General features: G+C 38.2%; 1 protein-coding gene across 1 annotated transcript in view; it reads right to left on the bottom strand.

The window, feature by feature from the left end:
• The window catches only part of LOC119651295 (acetylcholinesterase), a 220905-nt gene that overhangs the window by 28808 nt on the left and 172872 nt on the right, over nt 1-19225 (bottom strand). Inside the window, exon 8 of the mRNA XM_038054816.1 lies at nt 388-551. Within this exon, the coding sequence (XP_037910744.1) occupies nt 388-551 (164 nt within the window). The remainder of the gene's footprint in view (nt 1-387; nt 552-19225) is intronic.

Below are 19225 nucleotides of genomic sequence, written 5' to 3'. Positions count from 1 at the left end.
ATATAATCATGAAAGTTAAATTCACATTCAGAAGAGGAACAGGACACTAAATATCTAAAGTGAAGATGAAGATTCGTATTTTCTCAGGATCTAAAGATAAACTCTTTCCAGGACTAAAACGCATACACGTCTATAAACATAAATAGTAAACATAAATTATTAAATTAACCCTTGCAGATTCGCCGGCAGGCGGGGGCTAAAGCAGATTTTCATTTCCATTATTATTTGATTAGGAATGTTTAAGGAACCCAAGAAATCTTGGATTCCTTTCCAATCTGGTCTAGTAGTCGAGCTAGTCTATAAGGCGCCAGGCGATTCTCAACAAATTAAAATCTTAATTATTAATGCATACATAGAATCCCTACATTTGCTTCACTGAGTACTTACCCTGTTCGAGCAAATTCGCTAACAGCATGTACCATTCTTTGGCTTAAATCTCGTTCCCGCTGTCTGTATTGGAGTGACTGATTCAGTGGCTGACCGAAAATGTATTCGATTTCATCCCCATGTAGAACTCCCATCCATTCACCCCACAGAGACGTACTTGTGCGCTGTAAATAGAACAAAAATGAATTTTCAATTAGTGGAGGAAAACCAAAAGGCTCGGAGCTATCTTTACCATTTAAGAACTGTAGAAGTTTGCATAATCTTTCTGGAGTTATCTTTGTGTATAATTATTGCGTGATATGTTGTCCTTGGACCTTTTATGGATGTCGGTACACTAATTATGCATTAATTTCTAAACTTAAAATGCTTTAAGCGAAACATAATTCATTCATGGGATTTTCTGCGGCTCATCATTACGCTCAGATATATCGCTAATGGGTCTAAAGTAATTACTGAAAGTCAGGGAACATTCTATGTGTGTCAACTTGATTGCGCATAACTTTATCAGGTTGCACCACACGCTGAAATAGAAGTCTGCACGTCCTTACATATGCATCCATCAACGAAAGGCATTTCCATGTGACCTAGTGACTTCTCCACAAAGCAGGGTATTATTTTGCTGTGGATCAAGGGCTGAATATTCATACATACTCATGCAGTTCCGTTTGGGGACTTCACAAATGCATTTGCCTCACTGGTATTTAGACGTCATTACTTTTTAATTTAATGAAGTGGTTGCTTGCGTTCACTATCTAGCTGACATCTAAACTTCAAGAAAGGAAGCATCCATTTTGGTGAATGGAGGTACATTTAGATGCTTTGAAGTTACTAACAGCGTTAATGGTTGCGAGCAACGTTTCTATGATGGATATAGAATTCATGATTTCATCTCTATTCATTATTAGAGAGAGGTGGATTCCCTGTCCATTCTAGGAAGTTTTCAAAACTGAACGTCTAGATAACCATAGCTTCCGTCTTCAAACACCAGCGCTTCAAAGGAGGGAAACAACCTCACCTAAAAACACACATGAGTATATGCTCCCAACAATAAATATCGAAAATCATTTTTTGTTGTTAGTTGCCTGGCACTGGAATAGAAAAAGGCTCTTCGACAAACACTAGAAACAACCATGTTTCGAAATATTCATTCCTAGGCAATCAGGGCCAACGCTGCCCCATGGAAAATTTGAATTATTTTTAGAACGAAAGTAGTATAGCTATGCGGGTTCTGCGCCAAAATCCCATGTATTTTTAAAGGGGCTTCCGATTTTTACATTCGCCGCCATCTTGGATTTTTGGGATGACGTCATAGGCTTTTTCCTAACGAATTGCATAATATGCGGAGTTGTTAATAATTAAATTAAAAAGCTCATTACATAATATTACCTTATATTGTGAAATAGCTTTTCAAGATTTTTACTCACTATGGATATTGGCAGTGATTTTTCATCTCAATAGATGGCGTTGTGTCTGTTAATGATATGTAAAAGTTTAATGTAGAAGGATTGAGTTCGAATTGGTTGGGTGCTAAAATATTGATATTTAAATTTATATTATAGCTCCACTTAAGTTAGATTAATAAGTACTACAATATACGCCAGTCAGTTTTCAAATACACACGTATGCGGTAAATGCCTAATTCAATGCCTTCTCTTTGATGATCACTTATCTGGTCAATGTACCTCGGTGCTATATCCAATTGATAATTTGAGAAAGGAAAACTTGATATTTATCCAATATCAGTTGAAAGAAGTGAAGGGTAATTGAAGCTTCAAAGCAAGAAAACCAATATTACCATATAATAAGAAATTTATTTATTGAATTAATTAAGTATATTACAATAGTGGATATAATTCATATTTTAAATTTAAAGAACATTCTCATACATAGTATAGTTTACAATATTTCCTTATTTGCTACGTTATCACTTATATCTACATCCATAATACTATGATGACCCCATGCAAGAGTTTCGAAAGTATCTTTTATCATGTACCTCTTATCATCATTAGCGCTCAAGGCAATTTTGAGTTGTCTTACTGAGCTCACCTTATGTTTCTGAGATTGTATGAGATTTTGCTTTACTTCTTTTCGAGTGTTATTTTTTAAACAGTCTACAAAATCATCGAATGATAATCTATTTTTTACAATTTGACTTTTAACACCTTTAGATTTTTTCATTTTATCTTCACCCGCCACGCGAATTGCATACATTTTTGAGCGTAAACCAACGAATTCGGTCATAATTTTCCCATTATTCTCATCTTTCATAAGGCCTAATACTTTTTTGTTTACGAGGGGTATTCCAAAAATGTTATTAGAAGGATAATCACTAGTATCAAAGCGATTGCGACAATCACGTTTAATTACTTCGTAGAAATCGTAACATTCTATTTCATATATAAGGGAATCTGTATCCGTATAACACAATGAACAGTTGAAACCAAATTCAGGAATCATATAATTATAGTGGAAATCATATATAGTGGTTTTTGCCAAATCCAAAATACACATACCTACATATATCGGTTTATTGAAGTAAATTTCAGATTTATTAAGTTCAATGGCTACAAGATTCTCATTAAAAACAGTTGACGCTTTAAATTCTGGCTTTGCAATTAGCGATTCAGCTCCATACCGACCTGACCATTGTGTTACTAGTTTCACAATGCTATATTTACGAACGTTTTCCATTGTTTTGCCAAACACAGCATTGTTCATCAGTTTAAACAAATGTTTTTCAAAGTCATTTTTTGATAAAGTTCGAAGTCGTGTGTTGAGTTCAATGTACGGTTTGAGCCAAGGAGACTACCTAAAACTGAGAACTCTGTGAATTTTAGTAAGATTTAGACCATGCTCCATTGCTTGCTTCAAGTTTCGGTAATGAATGATATATTTAACTTTATCTTTTAAAGTAGCCAACAATTTTTCTTCTTTTGATCCAGGCGGTACACTGCGTTCTGAACAGAAGGGGAGTTGATTGTGTAGATTATGTAATTCTTTCGGATATTCCAGATCTACTTCAAGGATATAACCAATAGGTGACTCATCAGACACATCTTCTACTTTAAAATCTGCCGTATTTTCCAGCCACTCAAAACTATTTTGTGGTAGAAATTGGCACATTGCCCACCCATATTGATTATTAATATCATTATAAATCAAGAATTTAGACGGCTTAGTTGAATCGTAATTGCACATATATTTATTGTTTGCCTTTGAATAACGTTTTGAACATTGACTAAGTCCTCCTCTAATGCCGCGTTCAAAAAACATTAACATATCTACATCAGTCAATAATTCTAAAGTAACATCAGTGCATTTGAGCATTGCATCCCAGGTATAACCAGGAAGTGTGAAGTAGTGAGCTGGGTCAAGACCGTATGTATTATAACAATTTGAACGAAATTCTTCAAAAACATCCGCCAGAAGAAGAACATCAATTTTTAGATACAAATCAGAGTATTCGCCAAGATTTTTTATTGAAAATTCCTCCCAAATTCTAGAGGTGTGCACGTAATCTTTGTGACTTACACTTTCGTCATTTAATTTGTTATAAAACTGGGGAAAATCAGGGATTTCTGTTTCTGTGAATTTATCGAAAGAGTTCAAATAGTCATATGGGTACAAAAGTTTGCGAGTTATGAGATTAAATTTATCTTCTGTAAGATCAGTGAATTGAGACTTTAAAATAGGAAACATGGTTAGGTAGGATGCTAATGTATCCAGACTATTTGCCATGAATCTGAAAGAATCAATAAAACGGAACTTAATTAAGTATCCTTCCAAATGTTTCGTGAATGAAATATATCGCTCTTTATTTATAGGCAGTAGATCAATGCGACCTCTTAACCCAGAAGCTAAATTCTCAATGATGAAATGGGAATCGTAGCCGCTAAGATTGTGAAAAATAACTGGAATTGTATGTGAATCTTTAAAATTAATGTTGCATGCATTATGGGCTGCACCTCGGTATTTACCTGTAAGATGACAGTGATCTTGCACTTTAATATCGTTCATGGAAAACAATTTTTCGCATATGTGACATTTGCAAGCATTTCTAAAATTACTGGTTTCTTCTATAGTTAACTCAGTCAATGGAACAGGGGAAAGGAAAATCGACTGTAGATATTCAGCAATTTGTTTCAATTCATTAATAAACCACTTTATGCAATCCTTCCCACGATAACTCTTGTAGAAAGATAAATTTTGATCATACGAACACTTAACATAATAACCTACATTACTGGGAATATGTTCTTGATACTTGTTTTTATCATTAATTGGTATCAGTAGACACTCTAAATCTGCATAAATTACAAAAGGAATTTCTACTTTATTACTAAAATTCTTAAATTTCAGAAACATTGAATCTTCGGATGGTAACCGAATTTTACAATTGTTAAGTTTATTACAATCCTGAATATGTTTTTCTAAACGTGTTGGGCTATAAAAATAATGAAGACATCGCTCACAAAATAAAATTTTGCTTTTATGTTGAGATACTTGTGAAGATAAAAGCCGTGATAGGTTTTTAATCCAAACAAAGTGATAATGCAAACATTCAACTCTATTAATATCGCTATCATTTACATCTTCGTCATTATAGTATTCACTTTGTACCATCAGAAGATTTACATGCTGGATTTTTTTAGCTTTTGTTAAGTAAGTTGGTAAAACAATATAATTTACTTTTTTTCCATCGCCTGTTTTCTGCAGAATATAAACATTAATAGAGAGATTATTCTGCTTCTCGAAACGGGGAATTTGCTTCACTGTTATTGGAAATCGTATATCTTTTAAATTCAGCACATGGGAATAATGTGGATATGAGGCTGGTCGATCTGGATGTTCCAAGCGATGTACTGAATGTAAAGCTGATACAACTGCCCAAGCAAAGCAAGCATTATCATCATTTTTTACATTAATACAAGCTTTCTTGTCACTTATTTCTTTAGGGAGTTGAATATAAGATGAGCCTTGCATTGGTGCGAATTTGTTAATATTAATGCTTAGGTTTATAATGGCTGATAGTGCCCAACCACTATCTTTCTCCTCGAATTCTTCCAATTTTTGTAAAATCTTATCCTGAATATTTCGCTTGAACCAAATATTAATATCAGTATCTTGATAGATTGGCATATTCCTTGTGTTCATACACTTGAACTCATAATGTTCATCTTCGCCTTTAACAATTTTAAATTCACCACACAATTCTGCGTTTACTTTTAACGCTATTTCACTTTTAAGAATTCTTGTTATACGACGACGAAATAAACTTGCACAAGCATGTAAAAAGTTAGCTGGGTCCTTGTTTTCAAGATTAGTGATCACTCCAGTCCGTATTCGACTTTTAAAAGCTGACTGCACATCTTCCCATTTTACTGTACGCCTAACTGGACATAGATTCGAAGAAGAACGGTCAAAGCACACAGGTCGACGTAGTTTCATTTGTGTTCGCAAACCACTTAAAACACATATTGCATGGGCGACTTTCCTTCTAGCGCCAATCGTTTTCGCGTTCATTAGAGCAGAGTTAAGTTTTCTTAAATTTTTGCTGCATTCCTTAATAGTACCTTCTAGTAATTCCACATTCTTCTTAGTTAAATTTACTGCGGATTTTGTATGCTCTATAATGTTTTTGATATTCATGTTGAGTTTTATCGTTTCGAGTAATTTTAGAAAAAACAATATTTATGAAATATTTTTACAGATTTTATATCTGACAATAAACAAGCAACTAATTAGATGCACATTAAACGAACATTAAATTTCGTTTGTAATTGTCTTTATTTCACAACGTTGAATATTGACACAATACACTTTAAAATTTGCTGCAATGTAACTTGTCTGCAACACCTTTCTACTTGAAAGATAAAGAGTGAATAACATGCATGTCGAAATTGCATCTCATATATAGATTTCAATTGCATCGCAGAACCCAATAATTAAAGCTCAGTAATTCAGAAACACATTATCTACAATAACAACAAATTATAAAGCATGTGTATTTAAACTACAGGTTAATTAGAATGAAGTGATAATATTAATTTAAAACTTTACCTAATAATTACCACAATTGATAGTTTATCCCGGAGTTTCACGAAACTTAGAAAACTTAAAGAATGTACATTGTTTATAATGATATTGATTATTATTGATTGATTGATTGATTGATTGACTATCAGTATAATATTAATATTAATATTATACTGAATATTAATTATTAATTAATTAATATTAATTATTAATTAATATTAATTAATATTAATTAATTAATAATTAATATTAATTAATTAATTAATTAATAATTAATAATAATAATTAATAATAATAATTAATTAATTAATTAATTAATATTAATATTAATTAATATTAATTAATTAATATTAATATTAATTAATTAATTAATTAATTATTATTATTAATTATTATTATTAATTATTAATTAATTAATTAATTAATATTAATTATTAATTAATATTGAGAATTTCGCAAAAAGGAGCTTAATTTGTGATCACAAATTAAGCTCCTTTTTGCGAAATTCTCAATATTAATTAATAATTAATATTAATTAATTAATAATTAATATTCAGTATAATATTAATATTAATATTATACTGATAGTCAATCAATCAATCAATCAATCAATAATAATCAATATCATTATAAACAATGTACATTCTTTAAGTTTTCTAAGTTTCGTGAAACTCCGGGATAAACTATCAATTGTGGTAATTATTAGGTAAAGTTTTAAATTAATATTATCACTTCATTCTAATTAACCTGTAGTTTAAATACACATGCTTTATAATTTGTTGTTATTGTAGATAATGTGTTTCTGAATTACTGAGCTTTAATTATTGGGTTCTGCGATGCAATTGAAATCTATATATGAGATGCAATTTCGACATGCATGTTATTCACTCTTTATCTTTCAAGTAGAAAGGTGTTGCAGACAAGTTACATTGCAGCAAATTTTAAAGTGTATTGTGTCAATATTCAACGTTGTGAAATAAAGACAATTACAAACGAAATTTAATGTTCGTTTAATGTGCATCTAATTAGTTGCTTGTTTATTGTCAGATATAAAATCTGTAAAAATATTTCATAAATATTGTTTTTTCTAAAATTACTCGAAACGATAAAACTCAACATGAATATCAAAAACATTATAGAGCATACAAAATCCGCAGTAAATTTAACTAAGAAGAATGTGGAATTACTAGAAGGTACTATTAAGGAATGCAGCAAAAATTTAAGAAAACTTAACTCTGCTCTAATGAACGCGAAAACGATTGGCGCTAGAAGGAAAGTCGCCCATGCAATATGTGTTTTAAGTGGTTTGCGAACACAAATGAAACTACGTCGACCTGTGTGCTTTGACCGTTCTTCTTCGAATCTATGTCCAGTTAGGCGTACAGTAAAATGGGAAGATGTGCAGTCAGCTTTTAAAAGTCGAATACGGACTGGAGTGATCACTAATCTTGAAAACAAGGACCCAGCTAACTTTTTACATGCTTGTGCAAGTTTATTTCGTCGTCGTATAACAAGAATTCTTAAAAGTGAAATAGCGTTAAAAGTAAACGCAGAATTGTGTGGTGAATTTAAAATTGTTAAAGGCGAAGATGAACATTATGAGTTCAAGTGTATGAACACAAGGAATATGCCAATCTATCAAGATACTGATATTAATATTTGGTTCAAGCGAAATATTCAGGATAAGATTTTACAAAAATTGGAAGAATTCGAGGAGAAAGATAGTGGTTGGGCACTATCAGCCATTATAAACCTAAGCATTAATATTAACAAATTCGCACCAATGCAAGGCTCATCTTATATTCAACTCCCTAAAGAAATAAGTGACAAGAAAGCTTGTATTAATGTAAAAAATGATGATAATGCTTGCTTTGCTTGGGCAGTTGTATCAGCTTTACATTCAGTACATCGCTTGGAACATCCAGATCGACCAGCCTCATATCCACATTATTCCCATGTGCTGAATTTAAAAGATATACGATTTCCAATAACAGTGAAGCAAATTCCCCGTTTCGAGAAGCAGAATAATCTCTCTATTAATGTTTATATTCTGCAGAAAACAGGCGATGGAAAAAAAGTAAATTATATTGTTTTACCAACTTACTTAACAAAAGCTAAAAAAATCCAGCATGTAAATCTTCTGATGGTACAAAGTGAATACTATAATGACGAAGATGTAAATGATAGCGATATTAATAGAGTTGAATGTTTGCATTATCACTTTGTTTGGATTAAAAACCTATCACGGCTTTTATCTTCACAAGTATCTCAACATAAAAGCAAAATTTTATTTTGTGAGCGATGTCTTCATTATTTTTATAGCCCAACACGTTTAGAAAAACATATTCAGGATTGTAATAAACTTAACAATTGTAAAATTCGGTTACCATCCGAAGATTCAATGTTTCTGAAATTTAAGAATTTTAGTAATAAAGTAGAAATTCCTTTTGTAATTTATGCAGATTTAGAGTGTCTACTGATACCAATTAATGATAAAAACAAGTATCAAGAACATATTCCCAGTAATGTAGGTTATTATGTTAAGTGTTCGTATGATCAAAATTTATCTTTCTACAAGAGTTATCGTGGGAAGGATTGCATAAAGTGGTTTATTAATGAATTGAAACAAATTGCTGAATATCTACAGTCGATTTTCCTTTCCCCTGTTCCATTGACTGAGTTAACTATAGAAGAAACCAGTAATTTTAGAAATGCTTGCAAATGTCACATATGCGAAAAATTGTTTTCCATGAACGATATTAAAGTGCAAGATCACTGTCATCTTACAGGTAAATACCGAGGTGCAGCCCATAATGCATGCAACATTAATTTTAAAGATTCACATACAATTCCAGTTATTTTTCACAATCTTAGCGGCTACGATTCCCATTTCATCATTGAGAATTTAGCTTCTGGGTTAAGAGGTCGCATTGATCTACTGCCTATAAATAAAGAGCGATATATTTCATTCACGAAACATTTGGAAGGATACTTAATTAAGTTCCGTTTTATTGATTCTTTCAGATTCATGGCAAATAGTCTGGATACATTAGCATCCTACCTAACCATGTTTCCTATTTTAAAGTCTCAATTCACTGATCTTACAGAAGATAAATTTAATCTCATAACTCGCAAACTTTTGTACCCATATGACTATTTGAACTCTTTCGATAAATTCACAGAAACAGAAATCCCTGATTTTCCCCAGTTTTATAACAAATTAAATGACGAAAGTGTAAGTCACAAAGATTACGTGCACACCTCTAGAATTTGGGAGGAATTTTCAATAAAAAATCTTGGCGAATACTCTGATTTGTATCTAAAAATTGATGTTCTTCTTCTGGCGGATGTTTTTGAAGAATTTCGTTCAAATTGTTATAATACATACGGTCTTGACCCAGCTCACTACTTCACACTTCCTGGTTATACCTGGGATGCAATGCTCAAATGCACTGATGTTACTTTAGAATTATTGACTGATGTAGATATGTTAATGTTTTTTGAACGCGGCATTAGAGGAGGACTTAGTCAATGTTCAAAACGTTATTCAAAGGCAAACAATAAATATATGTGCAATTACGATTCAACTAAGCCGTCTAAATTCTTGATTTATAATGATATTAATAATCAATATGGGTGGGCAATGTGCCAATTTCTACCACAAAATAGTTTTGAGTGGCTGGAAAATACGGCAGATTTTAAAGTAGAAGATGTGTCTGATGAGTCACCTATTGGTTATATCCTTGAAGTAGATCTGGAATATCCGAAAGAATTACATAATCTACACAATCAACTCCCCTTCTGTTCAGAACGCAGTGTACCGCCTGGATCAAAAGAAGAAAAATTGTTGGCTACTTTAAAAGATAAAGTTAAATATATCATTCATTACCGAAACTTGAAGCAAGCAATGGAGCATGGTCTAAATCTTACTAAAATTCACAGAGTTCTCAGTTTTAGGTAGTCTCCTTGGCTCAAACCGTACATTGAACTCAACACACGACTTCGAACTTTATCAAAAAATGACTTTGAAAAACATTTGTTTAAACTGATGAACAATGCTGTGTTTGGCAAAACAATGGAAAACGTTCGTAAATATAGCATTGTGAAACTAGTAACACAATGGTCAGGTCGGTATGGAGCTGAATCGCTAATTGCAAAGCCAGAATTTAAAGCGTCAACTGTTTTTAATGAGAATCTTGTAGCCATTGAACTTAATAAATCTGAAATTTACTTCAATAAACCGATATATGTAGGTATGTGTATTTTGGATTTGGCAAAAACCACTATATATGATTTCCACTATAATTATATGATTCCTGAATTTGGTTTCAACTGTTCATTGTGTTATACGGATACAGATTCCCTTATATATGAAATAGAATGTTACGATTTCTACGAAGTAATTAAACGTGATTGTCGCAATCGCTTTGATACTAGTGATTATCCTTCTAATAACATTTTTGGAATACCCCTCGTAAACAAAAAAGTATTAGGCCTTATGAAAGATGAGAATAATGGGAAAATTATGACCGAATTCGTTGGTTTACGCTCAAAAATGTATGCAATTCGCGTGGCGGGTGAAGATAAAATGAAAAAATCTAAAGGTGTTAAAAGTCAAATTGTAAAAAATAGATTATCATTCGATGATTTTGTAGACTGTTTAAAAAATAACACTCGAAAAGAAGTAAAGCAAAATCTCATACAATCTCAGAAACATAAGGTGAGCTCAGTAAGACAACTCAAAATTGCCTTGAGCGCTAATGATGATAAGAGGTACATGATAAAAGATACTTTCGAAACTCTTGCATGGGGTCATCATAGTATTATGGATGTAGATATAAGTGATAACGTAGCAAATAAGGAAATATTGTAAACTATACTATGTATGAGAATGTTCTTTAAATTTAAAATATGAATTATATCCACTATTGTAATATACTTAATTAATTCAATAAATAAATTTCTTATTATATGGTAATATTGGTTTTCTTGCTTTGAAGCTTCAATTACCCTTCACTTCTTTCAACTGATATTGGATAAATATCAAGTTTTCCTTTCTCAAATTATCAATTGGATATAGCACCGAGGTACATTGACCAGATAAGTGATCATCAAAGAGAAGGCATTGAATTAGGCATTTACCGCATACGTGTGTATTTGAAAACTGACTGGCGTATATTGTAGTACTTATTAATCTAACTTAAGTGGAGCTATAATATAAATTTAAATATCAATATTTTAGCACCCAACCAATTCGAACTCAATCCTTCTACATTAAACTTTTACATATCATTAACAGACACAACGCCATCTATTGAGATGAAAAATCACTGCCAATATCCATAGTGAGTAAAAATCTTGAAAAGCTATTTCACAATATAAGGTAATATTATGTAATGAGCTTTTTAATTTAATTATTAACAACTCCGCATATTATGCAATTCGTTAGGAAAAAGCCTATGACGTCATCCCAAAAATCCAAGATGGCGGCGAATGTAAAAATCGGAAGCCCCTTTAAAAATACATGGGATTTTGGCGCAGAACCCGCATAGCTATACTACTAACGAATCTTTAGGCAATTTCTCATAGGAATAGTTGTCCCGAAATATTGGAGCTCTATTGAATATACTGTGGAGGGAGGGGGGGTATAGTTGGGAAATGGCGCTGCGGCCTTGTCAGAACAAAGGACTTGAGAATTGAAAATTTGTTATCATTTATACATGGACTGCTGGGATTTGTATTCTACCGGCCACGACAGAGATACTTCATATCAAATATGAAACTATGAAAGCCATTTCAATGTCCTTCGGTCTACCTGTGTCTGTGTGGTTACTGTCCATGCAATTGTGCCGCTTAAGGTATAAATATTAGCCCCTCTATACAGTACAGTCTTGACATAGGTCAATAAATTTGGTTTGTGGCAAGATTTTGTAGGAGTTGTCCTCGGACGCCCAGCAGAAGTTGAACAAACAGTTTGCGGGCTCAGATACGTACATACTCATGTATAACCCAAATATAACTGCAGGGATTTGATAAATACATTTCCAATGTGGTCAAATTTGCTTTTAATGGAGTTAACCGAAGTGACTTTAATTTAAGAAAATATAGGTACAGACGCTGTTTTCAAGGAGCAGGGTATCACAGAACCCATACTTCTGACGTAAGCTCTTTACTTGCCAATTAGATGTATATATATACATATATTTTTTTTTTGTGCGTACACGGAGGTGGAAAATCTTAGAAAGACACGTCCACCGCAGCTCCGCCGTCGGAACTACAGCGAGCGCGTGTGGGATTCACACCCACTAAAAACCACCCCCGGTCTCTCCAGCCCCAGCCCCGCGGGACCACCATTAAGATATTACTTCCCGGGGTAGGTTTGCTCTTAGGCACTCATCCTTCTCCTATTTGCAGCTTTCCTCCTTCTTTGTTCCTTCAGCAACTCCTCCTGCATTTGGATGATTCCGGAGCCAACCGCAAGCCACTTCTCCTCGGACTCCAGCATCTCAGTAACCAAGCTCTCCGGGGCCCCGCTCCTGCCCAGCACCTGGTTTAAACTCCTTCTCTCCATCGCAAATCGTGAGCAGTGAAACGTCACATGCTCTGAATACTCCGGTATGCCATCACATCTGGGACAGTTCGAAGAATCATCCAACCCAAAGCGGTGCAGATACTGCCTGTAGCAACCACCGTGTCCCGTGAGGAACTGGGTAATGTGGTAGTTAGTCTCCCCATGTTTTCGCTCAAGCCAAATCCTAATGTTGGGAATAAGCCTGTGCATCCACCGACCTTTCGTAGACTCGTCCCATCTGCGTTGCCAGAGATCAAGCGACTCTGACCTTGCCGCATTTCTACGCTCTGCATGCCCCTCCATACGTCTTGCATTGTACAGGACACTCATTTCTTTGGCCAGGATGTCAACCGGGATTATGCCTGCCACCACCAATACTGCCTCATCTGATGTGGTTCTAAAAGCACTGCAAACCCTCAAAGCCATCTGCCGGTAAACCGAGTTCACCTGCTTCCGTTTCTGAGAGTTTGCAAGCGCCTCTGCCCACACAGGCGACGAGTAGAGCAGGATGGAGCGCACCACTCCGGCTAGCACCAACCTCCGGCAATGTTTCGGTCCACCAATATTTGGCAACATTTTTGCAAGTGCCGTGGTGGCACTGGCTGCCTTTTGGCATGCATACTCTAGGTGTTCCCTAAAACTCAATTTGGTGTCAATTATTATCCCGGCTTTGATACGACCGTATGTCCACCGACCTCCACTTTCACAGTGTTATTTTTTCTGCACAGCAGGCGCCAGAAATCAGTGCACCTTTTGCCAGGTTTACCACCATGCCAATTGCGTCCACCGTAGAGTGGGCGCGTCGGAAACCAAACTGGCGTTCCGACAAACCATTGCTGGCTTCGACGATGGGCAGGAGTCTGTTGTAGATGACTCTCTCCATCATCTTCCCCATTGTATCCAACAGGCAGATAGGACGATACGACGCTGGGTTTCCAGGTGGCTTGCCAGGCTTCGGAAGCAACACCAACTTTTGCTGTTTCCACTGGGCAGGGAATATTCCTTCTTTTAGGCACGCCTCGAAGTGTTGGCGAAAAGGTCGGGCCTAGTCTTCACTGCCAGATTCAAAGCTCGGTTGGGGATGCCATCTAAACCTGGGGCCTTGTTGTCACCGAACCTACCACATATTTCCCGCAGCTCCTCCACAGTTACAGGCGATATTATGCCGTCATTTAGCTGGACGAAAATTTGCCTTCCCCTATTTTCGTGGTGAGGGAACAGAGTGACAACAATCTGTTTCAGGAGGCGCGGACAGATCATCTGGGGTAATTTCCGCAGCCTTTTCATCACCACTCTGTAAGCCTCGCCCCAAGGGTTTATGTCGGCATGGTTGCACAGCTGTTTGAAGCAGTTCTTTTTGCTTCCCCAAATGGCTTCCTTTAGGCGGCCACGCAATTGCTTGTGTGCCTCCTCTCGACCGTCGCCACCGGGTTTTCCCCTGAGCCTCTGGCAAAGCCTCCTTGCCCAAAAACATGCGGCTGGCAAACTAGCGATTTCGTTGTTCCACCAGTAGTTGGGTTGCCTATTGGGGAGCAATCGCCTTCTGGGCATAGTAGCATCGCATGCTTCCGTCACCCATCGAGTGATCTGGGCCTCCAGCCGTACCATTCAGGGATATGTCGGATTTGAGCACCGCGGAAAACGTGTCCCCCTCGAAAGCTTTCACTATCCAGCCAAGCGTATCAGCCGGCATTCTGCGAAAACTCTTTTTCGAGCTCGATCCGCCCTTGATCTCTATGCAGATTGCCTGGTGGTCGCTGTGAGTATAGTCCTCATTGACATGCCAAGCGATTCTACTGGCTAAAATGGCACTCACGTATGTCAGGTCCACTATAGACCCCAAGCCCCTTCCCCGGAAAGAGTACGAAGACCCAACATTCGCCAGTACCACGTCTAGCTCCGCGAATGCTTCGAGGACCTGACATTAGTTATCCGGCTGCCCCATTCAAGAGCCCACGCATTGAAATCGCCTCCTATTATGATTGGCCAACTTCCTCTTGCATCCAAAACAAGAGCGGCAAGCATCCGCTCATACTCGACGAGTGTAGTGCTGGATGGAGCATAGCAGCTGTAGATGTGGATGCCCTTCACCTTTGCTCTTATGAAGCCCTCCTCCGGGTGCTCCATTATTTCCTCGAAGGCTTGTTCTCCACAAGTCCACAACGCTACTTGGCCCCTTTGGTCTTTGACCCAAACGCTACCACCGTGGTTTCGGTATGGTTCACTTAGTATGGCCACATCGATGTTTTCCTCGCGGATGGTTTGCGCGAGTAGATCCTGCGCCGCTTCGCAGTGGTTGAGGTTGATTTGTGTCAACCTCATCTGCGATTTGTGCTAAGGGCTCTCCTGTATTCCGGGCACCTGCTGCTGCCTGCAATGTGCCGATGGTCCACACCCTCCTTTCCTTTGCACAGTAGACAATTTGGGTCAGCTCCGCAGTCATTGCTGATATGGCCTTCTACTCCGCATCTCCTGCATTGCTTTGACCTGTCATTTGGGCTAGTGCATGCCTTCGCAGTGTGACCAAAGCCAAGGCATCTAAAGCACCGTTTTAACGCCACCTGTTCCCTAAGGCGACACATAACCCAGCCGATTCTCACTCTCCCTGCTGCTAACAGTTTGAGTGCGTTCTCCACTGGTAGGCTGATGATGGCGGTTTGTGTTCCCCCATAGGCTTTCCTTAGCGTTTTCACCACTGACTCTTGTAGTCCGGCAAGATCGAACTGTTTCTCCAACGCTTCGCGGACCGCCTTCTTCGTCGTGATTTCATCTATATCTTTGCAGATTATAGTGATCTCCGGCCTGCTAGCTCTTATGCCGGCTTCCTGCCCTAAAGTCTTCCCGATTTGGCTTAAGAATTTGTCTGCGGTTACATCCTTGGATTTCTTAAGCTCCAACATAAGATCTCCCTTCTGGGACCGTCTAATGCGGCTGACGTTGTCTCCCAAATTGGTGAGTTCGGGGTCTGCCTTCACTTTCCCAATTAGATGTATATAATAAAATGCAACAACTATGACATACATAGACTGAGTATACTGAGCTATAAAAACCTTCGAAAGATACATCCGCTTCACCCTAGCCGAATGTAACAACTAAAGCAGCTGCATGTGGGATTCGCACCCACTAAAAACCACATCAGGTTCCTCCAGCGTCAGCACCGCGGGATTACCATTTAGGTATTACTTCGCTGGGCAGGTTTGCCTATAGACATTCTTGCGTCTCTTCCCTTCTTCCTGCCGTCACCAGCTCGTTCCATATTTTAACTAATGCGGAGGGAACAGCAGCTTTGCAACTATATTCTACGGGTGCAAGCTGCTTCCCAGCGCTTGGTTCAGATTTCTTCTTTCCATCGCGAACCATGGGCAGTGAAACATTACATGCTATGGTTTCTTGGCTATACCATCACCACCTCCAGGACAATTCGGCGAATCATCCAGCCCAAAGCGATGCAGATACTGCCTGTGGCAGCAACCGGTTCGCGTGAGGAACTTGGTAATGGGGTAGTTGGTCATCCCGTGTTTCGATTTACGGAATGAGTCTGTACGTCCAACGACCTCTCGTTGACTCGACCGTCTGCGTCGCTGGAGATCACACGAATTTGATCTTGGAACATTCCTGCCTTCGGTGTGGCCCTCCATACGTCTTGGATGATACAGCATTTCGTTTCTTTTCGCAGAATGAAGGCTGGGGTCATGCGGCCACTGCCAGTACGGTTGAAGAGCGCCGCAATCCCTCAGTTTTATCAGCCGGTACACCGGTTACACAGGTAACGTGTAAAGCAGAATGAATCGCATCACTCCGGCTAGAATCAACCCCCGACAGTATTTTGGTCGGCCAACATTCAACAGTGCCGGGGTGGTATCAACTGTCTTTTGACGAAAATACTCAAGGTGTTCCACAAAGTTCAGTTTGGAATCAGTCATTACCCCCACTTATTTGACAGCCAGCTTCGAGACGATCGTATGTACATCGATTTCCACTTTCGCAAGTTTCTTCTTTCTACGTTTCGCTTACGACTGCTTCCGATTCCTCATCCGTTAGAATTAGCTCGGCTCTTTCTAGTCAGAGCTTTATCGGTTTCACTGTCTTGGTCACATTGACCTTCACATCATCTGGTCATGGGGCAGTAACAACTACAGCCAGGTCATCCACAAAGCCGATAATCGTAGCATCCTTCGGAGTAGAAAGCACCTCATTATATATGGCATTCCACAACAGGGGAATCAGTACCGAACCCTGTGGTACTCCCGCTATGCCCACGTATCTTTAGGGCCCTTATCTGTCTGATAACTGAGAGTTCTCACTCACGCAAATATTCAGGAACAGCATGTTAGCTAACGCCCTTTTAATTCGGGTTTAGTTGGGACAGCAGACGTCAGAGCGCAGCACGTTTTTTGTGTTTATTGCATGCATAGTAGAGTGGGCGCACCGAAGCCTAAACTAGCGGTCCGACCATTTATTGTTACTTACAACGATGTGTACCAGTCTCTTGAAGACGACTCTTTCAATCATCCTCCCCATTATATTCAACAAGTAGATCTATCTCTCATGGGTGCATTTGCAACTGGCTTTTGCTTTTACCGGTGAGGCACGCTTGCAGATGCTAGCGAAATTGTCGGGCCTAGTCTTCACTACCATATTTCTAGCAGCTCGTCCTCGGTTACTGTAGATATCATGCGCAGCTTGAGCTGGACCACCGTTTACCCTCCGCTGATGGTGGTGAGGAAACAGATTAGCAATATCTCTGGTGAGCTGAGATGATATTTGGAGCTTAAGGATTTATATCGGCATGAGCGGGCTATCGTCTAAGTCGCGGCCTTTCCCGGAAATACACAAAGAAGCTGCCTATTTGGAAGCAGTGACTTCCGGTAATTTAGGTGACTTTTCTTCCAGCCGTACTATCCATAATATATCGGGCGCCGCAGAGAACGTGCACTCCTCAAAAACTTTCGCATCCCATAGAGATTCTGCGAGAACTCTTTTTCGAACTCGATTCGCCTTTGAGTTCCATGCAGACTACCAGTGACTACCAGTCACTGTGAATAAAGTCTTAAGTGACTTACCAAACAACAATATTGATTGAAGCGCAACTAGCGTCTGCCAGGTCCACTATAGATCCCAGGCTCCTTCCTCTGATAGTGTATGAGGTCCTGACATTCGCGGGTACCACGTCTAGCTCCGCAAATGTTGCTAGCAGAACACGTCCTCCCACATTCGTTGTTCGGCTATCTGAATCAAGAGGAGGTTCGTTTAAATCTCCTTCAATGATTTTCAGCCGCCGTTCTGTCCTATTCAAAACGAAAGCGCTCCACGTTTGCTCATATTTTCCCAGTGTAGCGAAGGAGCTATATATGTGCATCCCTTTCACTTTTGCTCTGACGAATCCATCTTACGGTTGTTTCATTATTTCCTGGATGACTTCTTCTCCATAAGCGCTGCTTCGCTCCTTTGGTCTTCGACTCAAATGCCACCATCGCGGCCATAATTAGCGAGCCATATCAAATATGGTCACATCAATGTCTTTCCCGCTAATAGTTTGCGAGATTAGATCCTACGCAACCTGATAATGAAGTTGATTTATTTAACCTTACCTGCCATTTGCGTTGAGGGCTCTCATGCATTCTGTCTGTAATAGGCCAATGATCCACACTCTCCTTCATTTTGCTCACTTTACTGTTCGAGGCCTCCTTTTATTCTGCTCTGAATATTAACATATGACCGCACTTCGTTCGGAGATAGTGCCAGCTCCTTTACCAAGATACCACCTTTGTCCAGACTTCAATAACCTCCTCGTCAAATCCACTTCCTTTTTTTTCAGGATTGCGGCTGCATGAGTTTCCCCGGTAGCTTTAGCCGTTCTCTTCACCTGCTCCACTTGCTCTGGAGTAAACGCTTTTGCTGCCCAATTGATTCGCTTAAGCGTTCTTGATGCCGCTTATCATGGTTGTTAGCCGGTGCGATAAAGGCTGTTCCAGATTGGTTGCTATATCTTACATCGCTCGGGTGGTTTCGTGTTAATCGCGTGGACTTTTATCCGTAGGGGGCGATCTTCTACGAGTTGATATTCTTCTGAGCGGGTCCGTTGATGGAACCAGTTTAAGTCCTTTCCGTCCACTCTTAACATTAGATGCAAGAGGAGCCAAGGTTCCCACTACTGGGGTACTGCTGTCGTTAGGTATTCATGGTCAGTAGCCTGCCTGCTCACTCCCAAATATCGCTAGTACCGCA

This window comes from Hermetia illucens, chromosome 3 (assembly GCF_905115235.1).
Source record: "Hermetia illucens chromosome 3, iHerIll2.2.curated.20191125, whole genome shotgun sequence".
Classification (NCBI taxonomy): Eukaryota; Metazoa; Arthropoda; class Insecta; order Diptera; family Stratiomyidae; genus Hermetia; species Hermetia illucens.
This window is presented reverse-complemented; position numbering and strand designations above follow the sequence as displayed.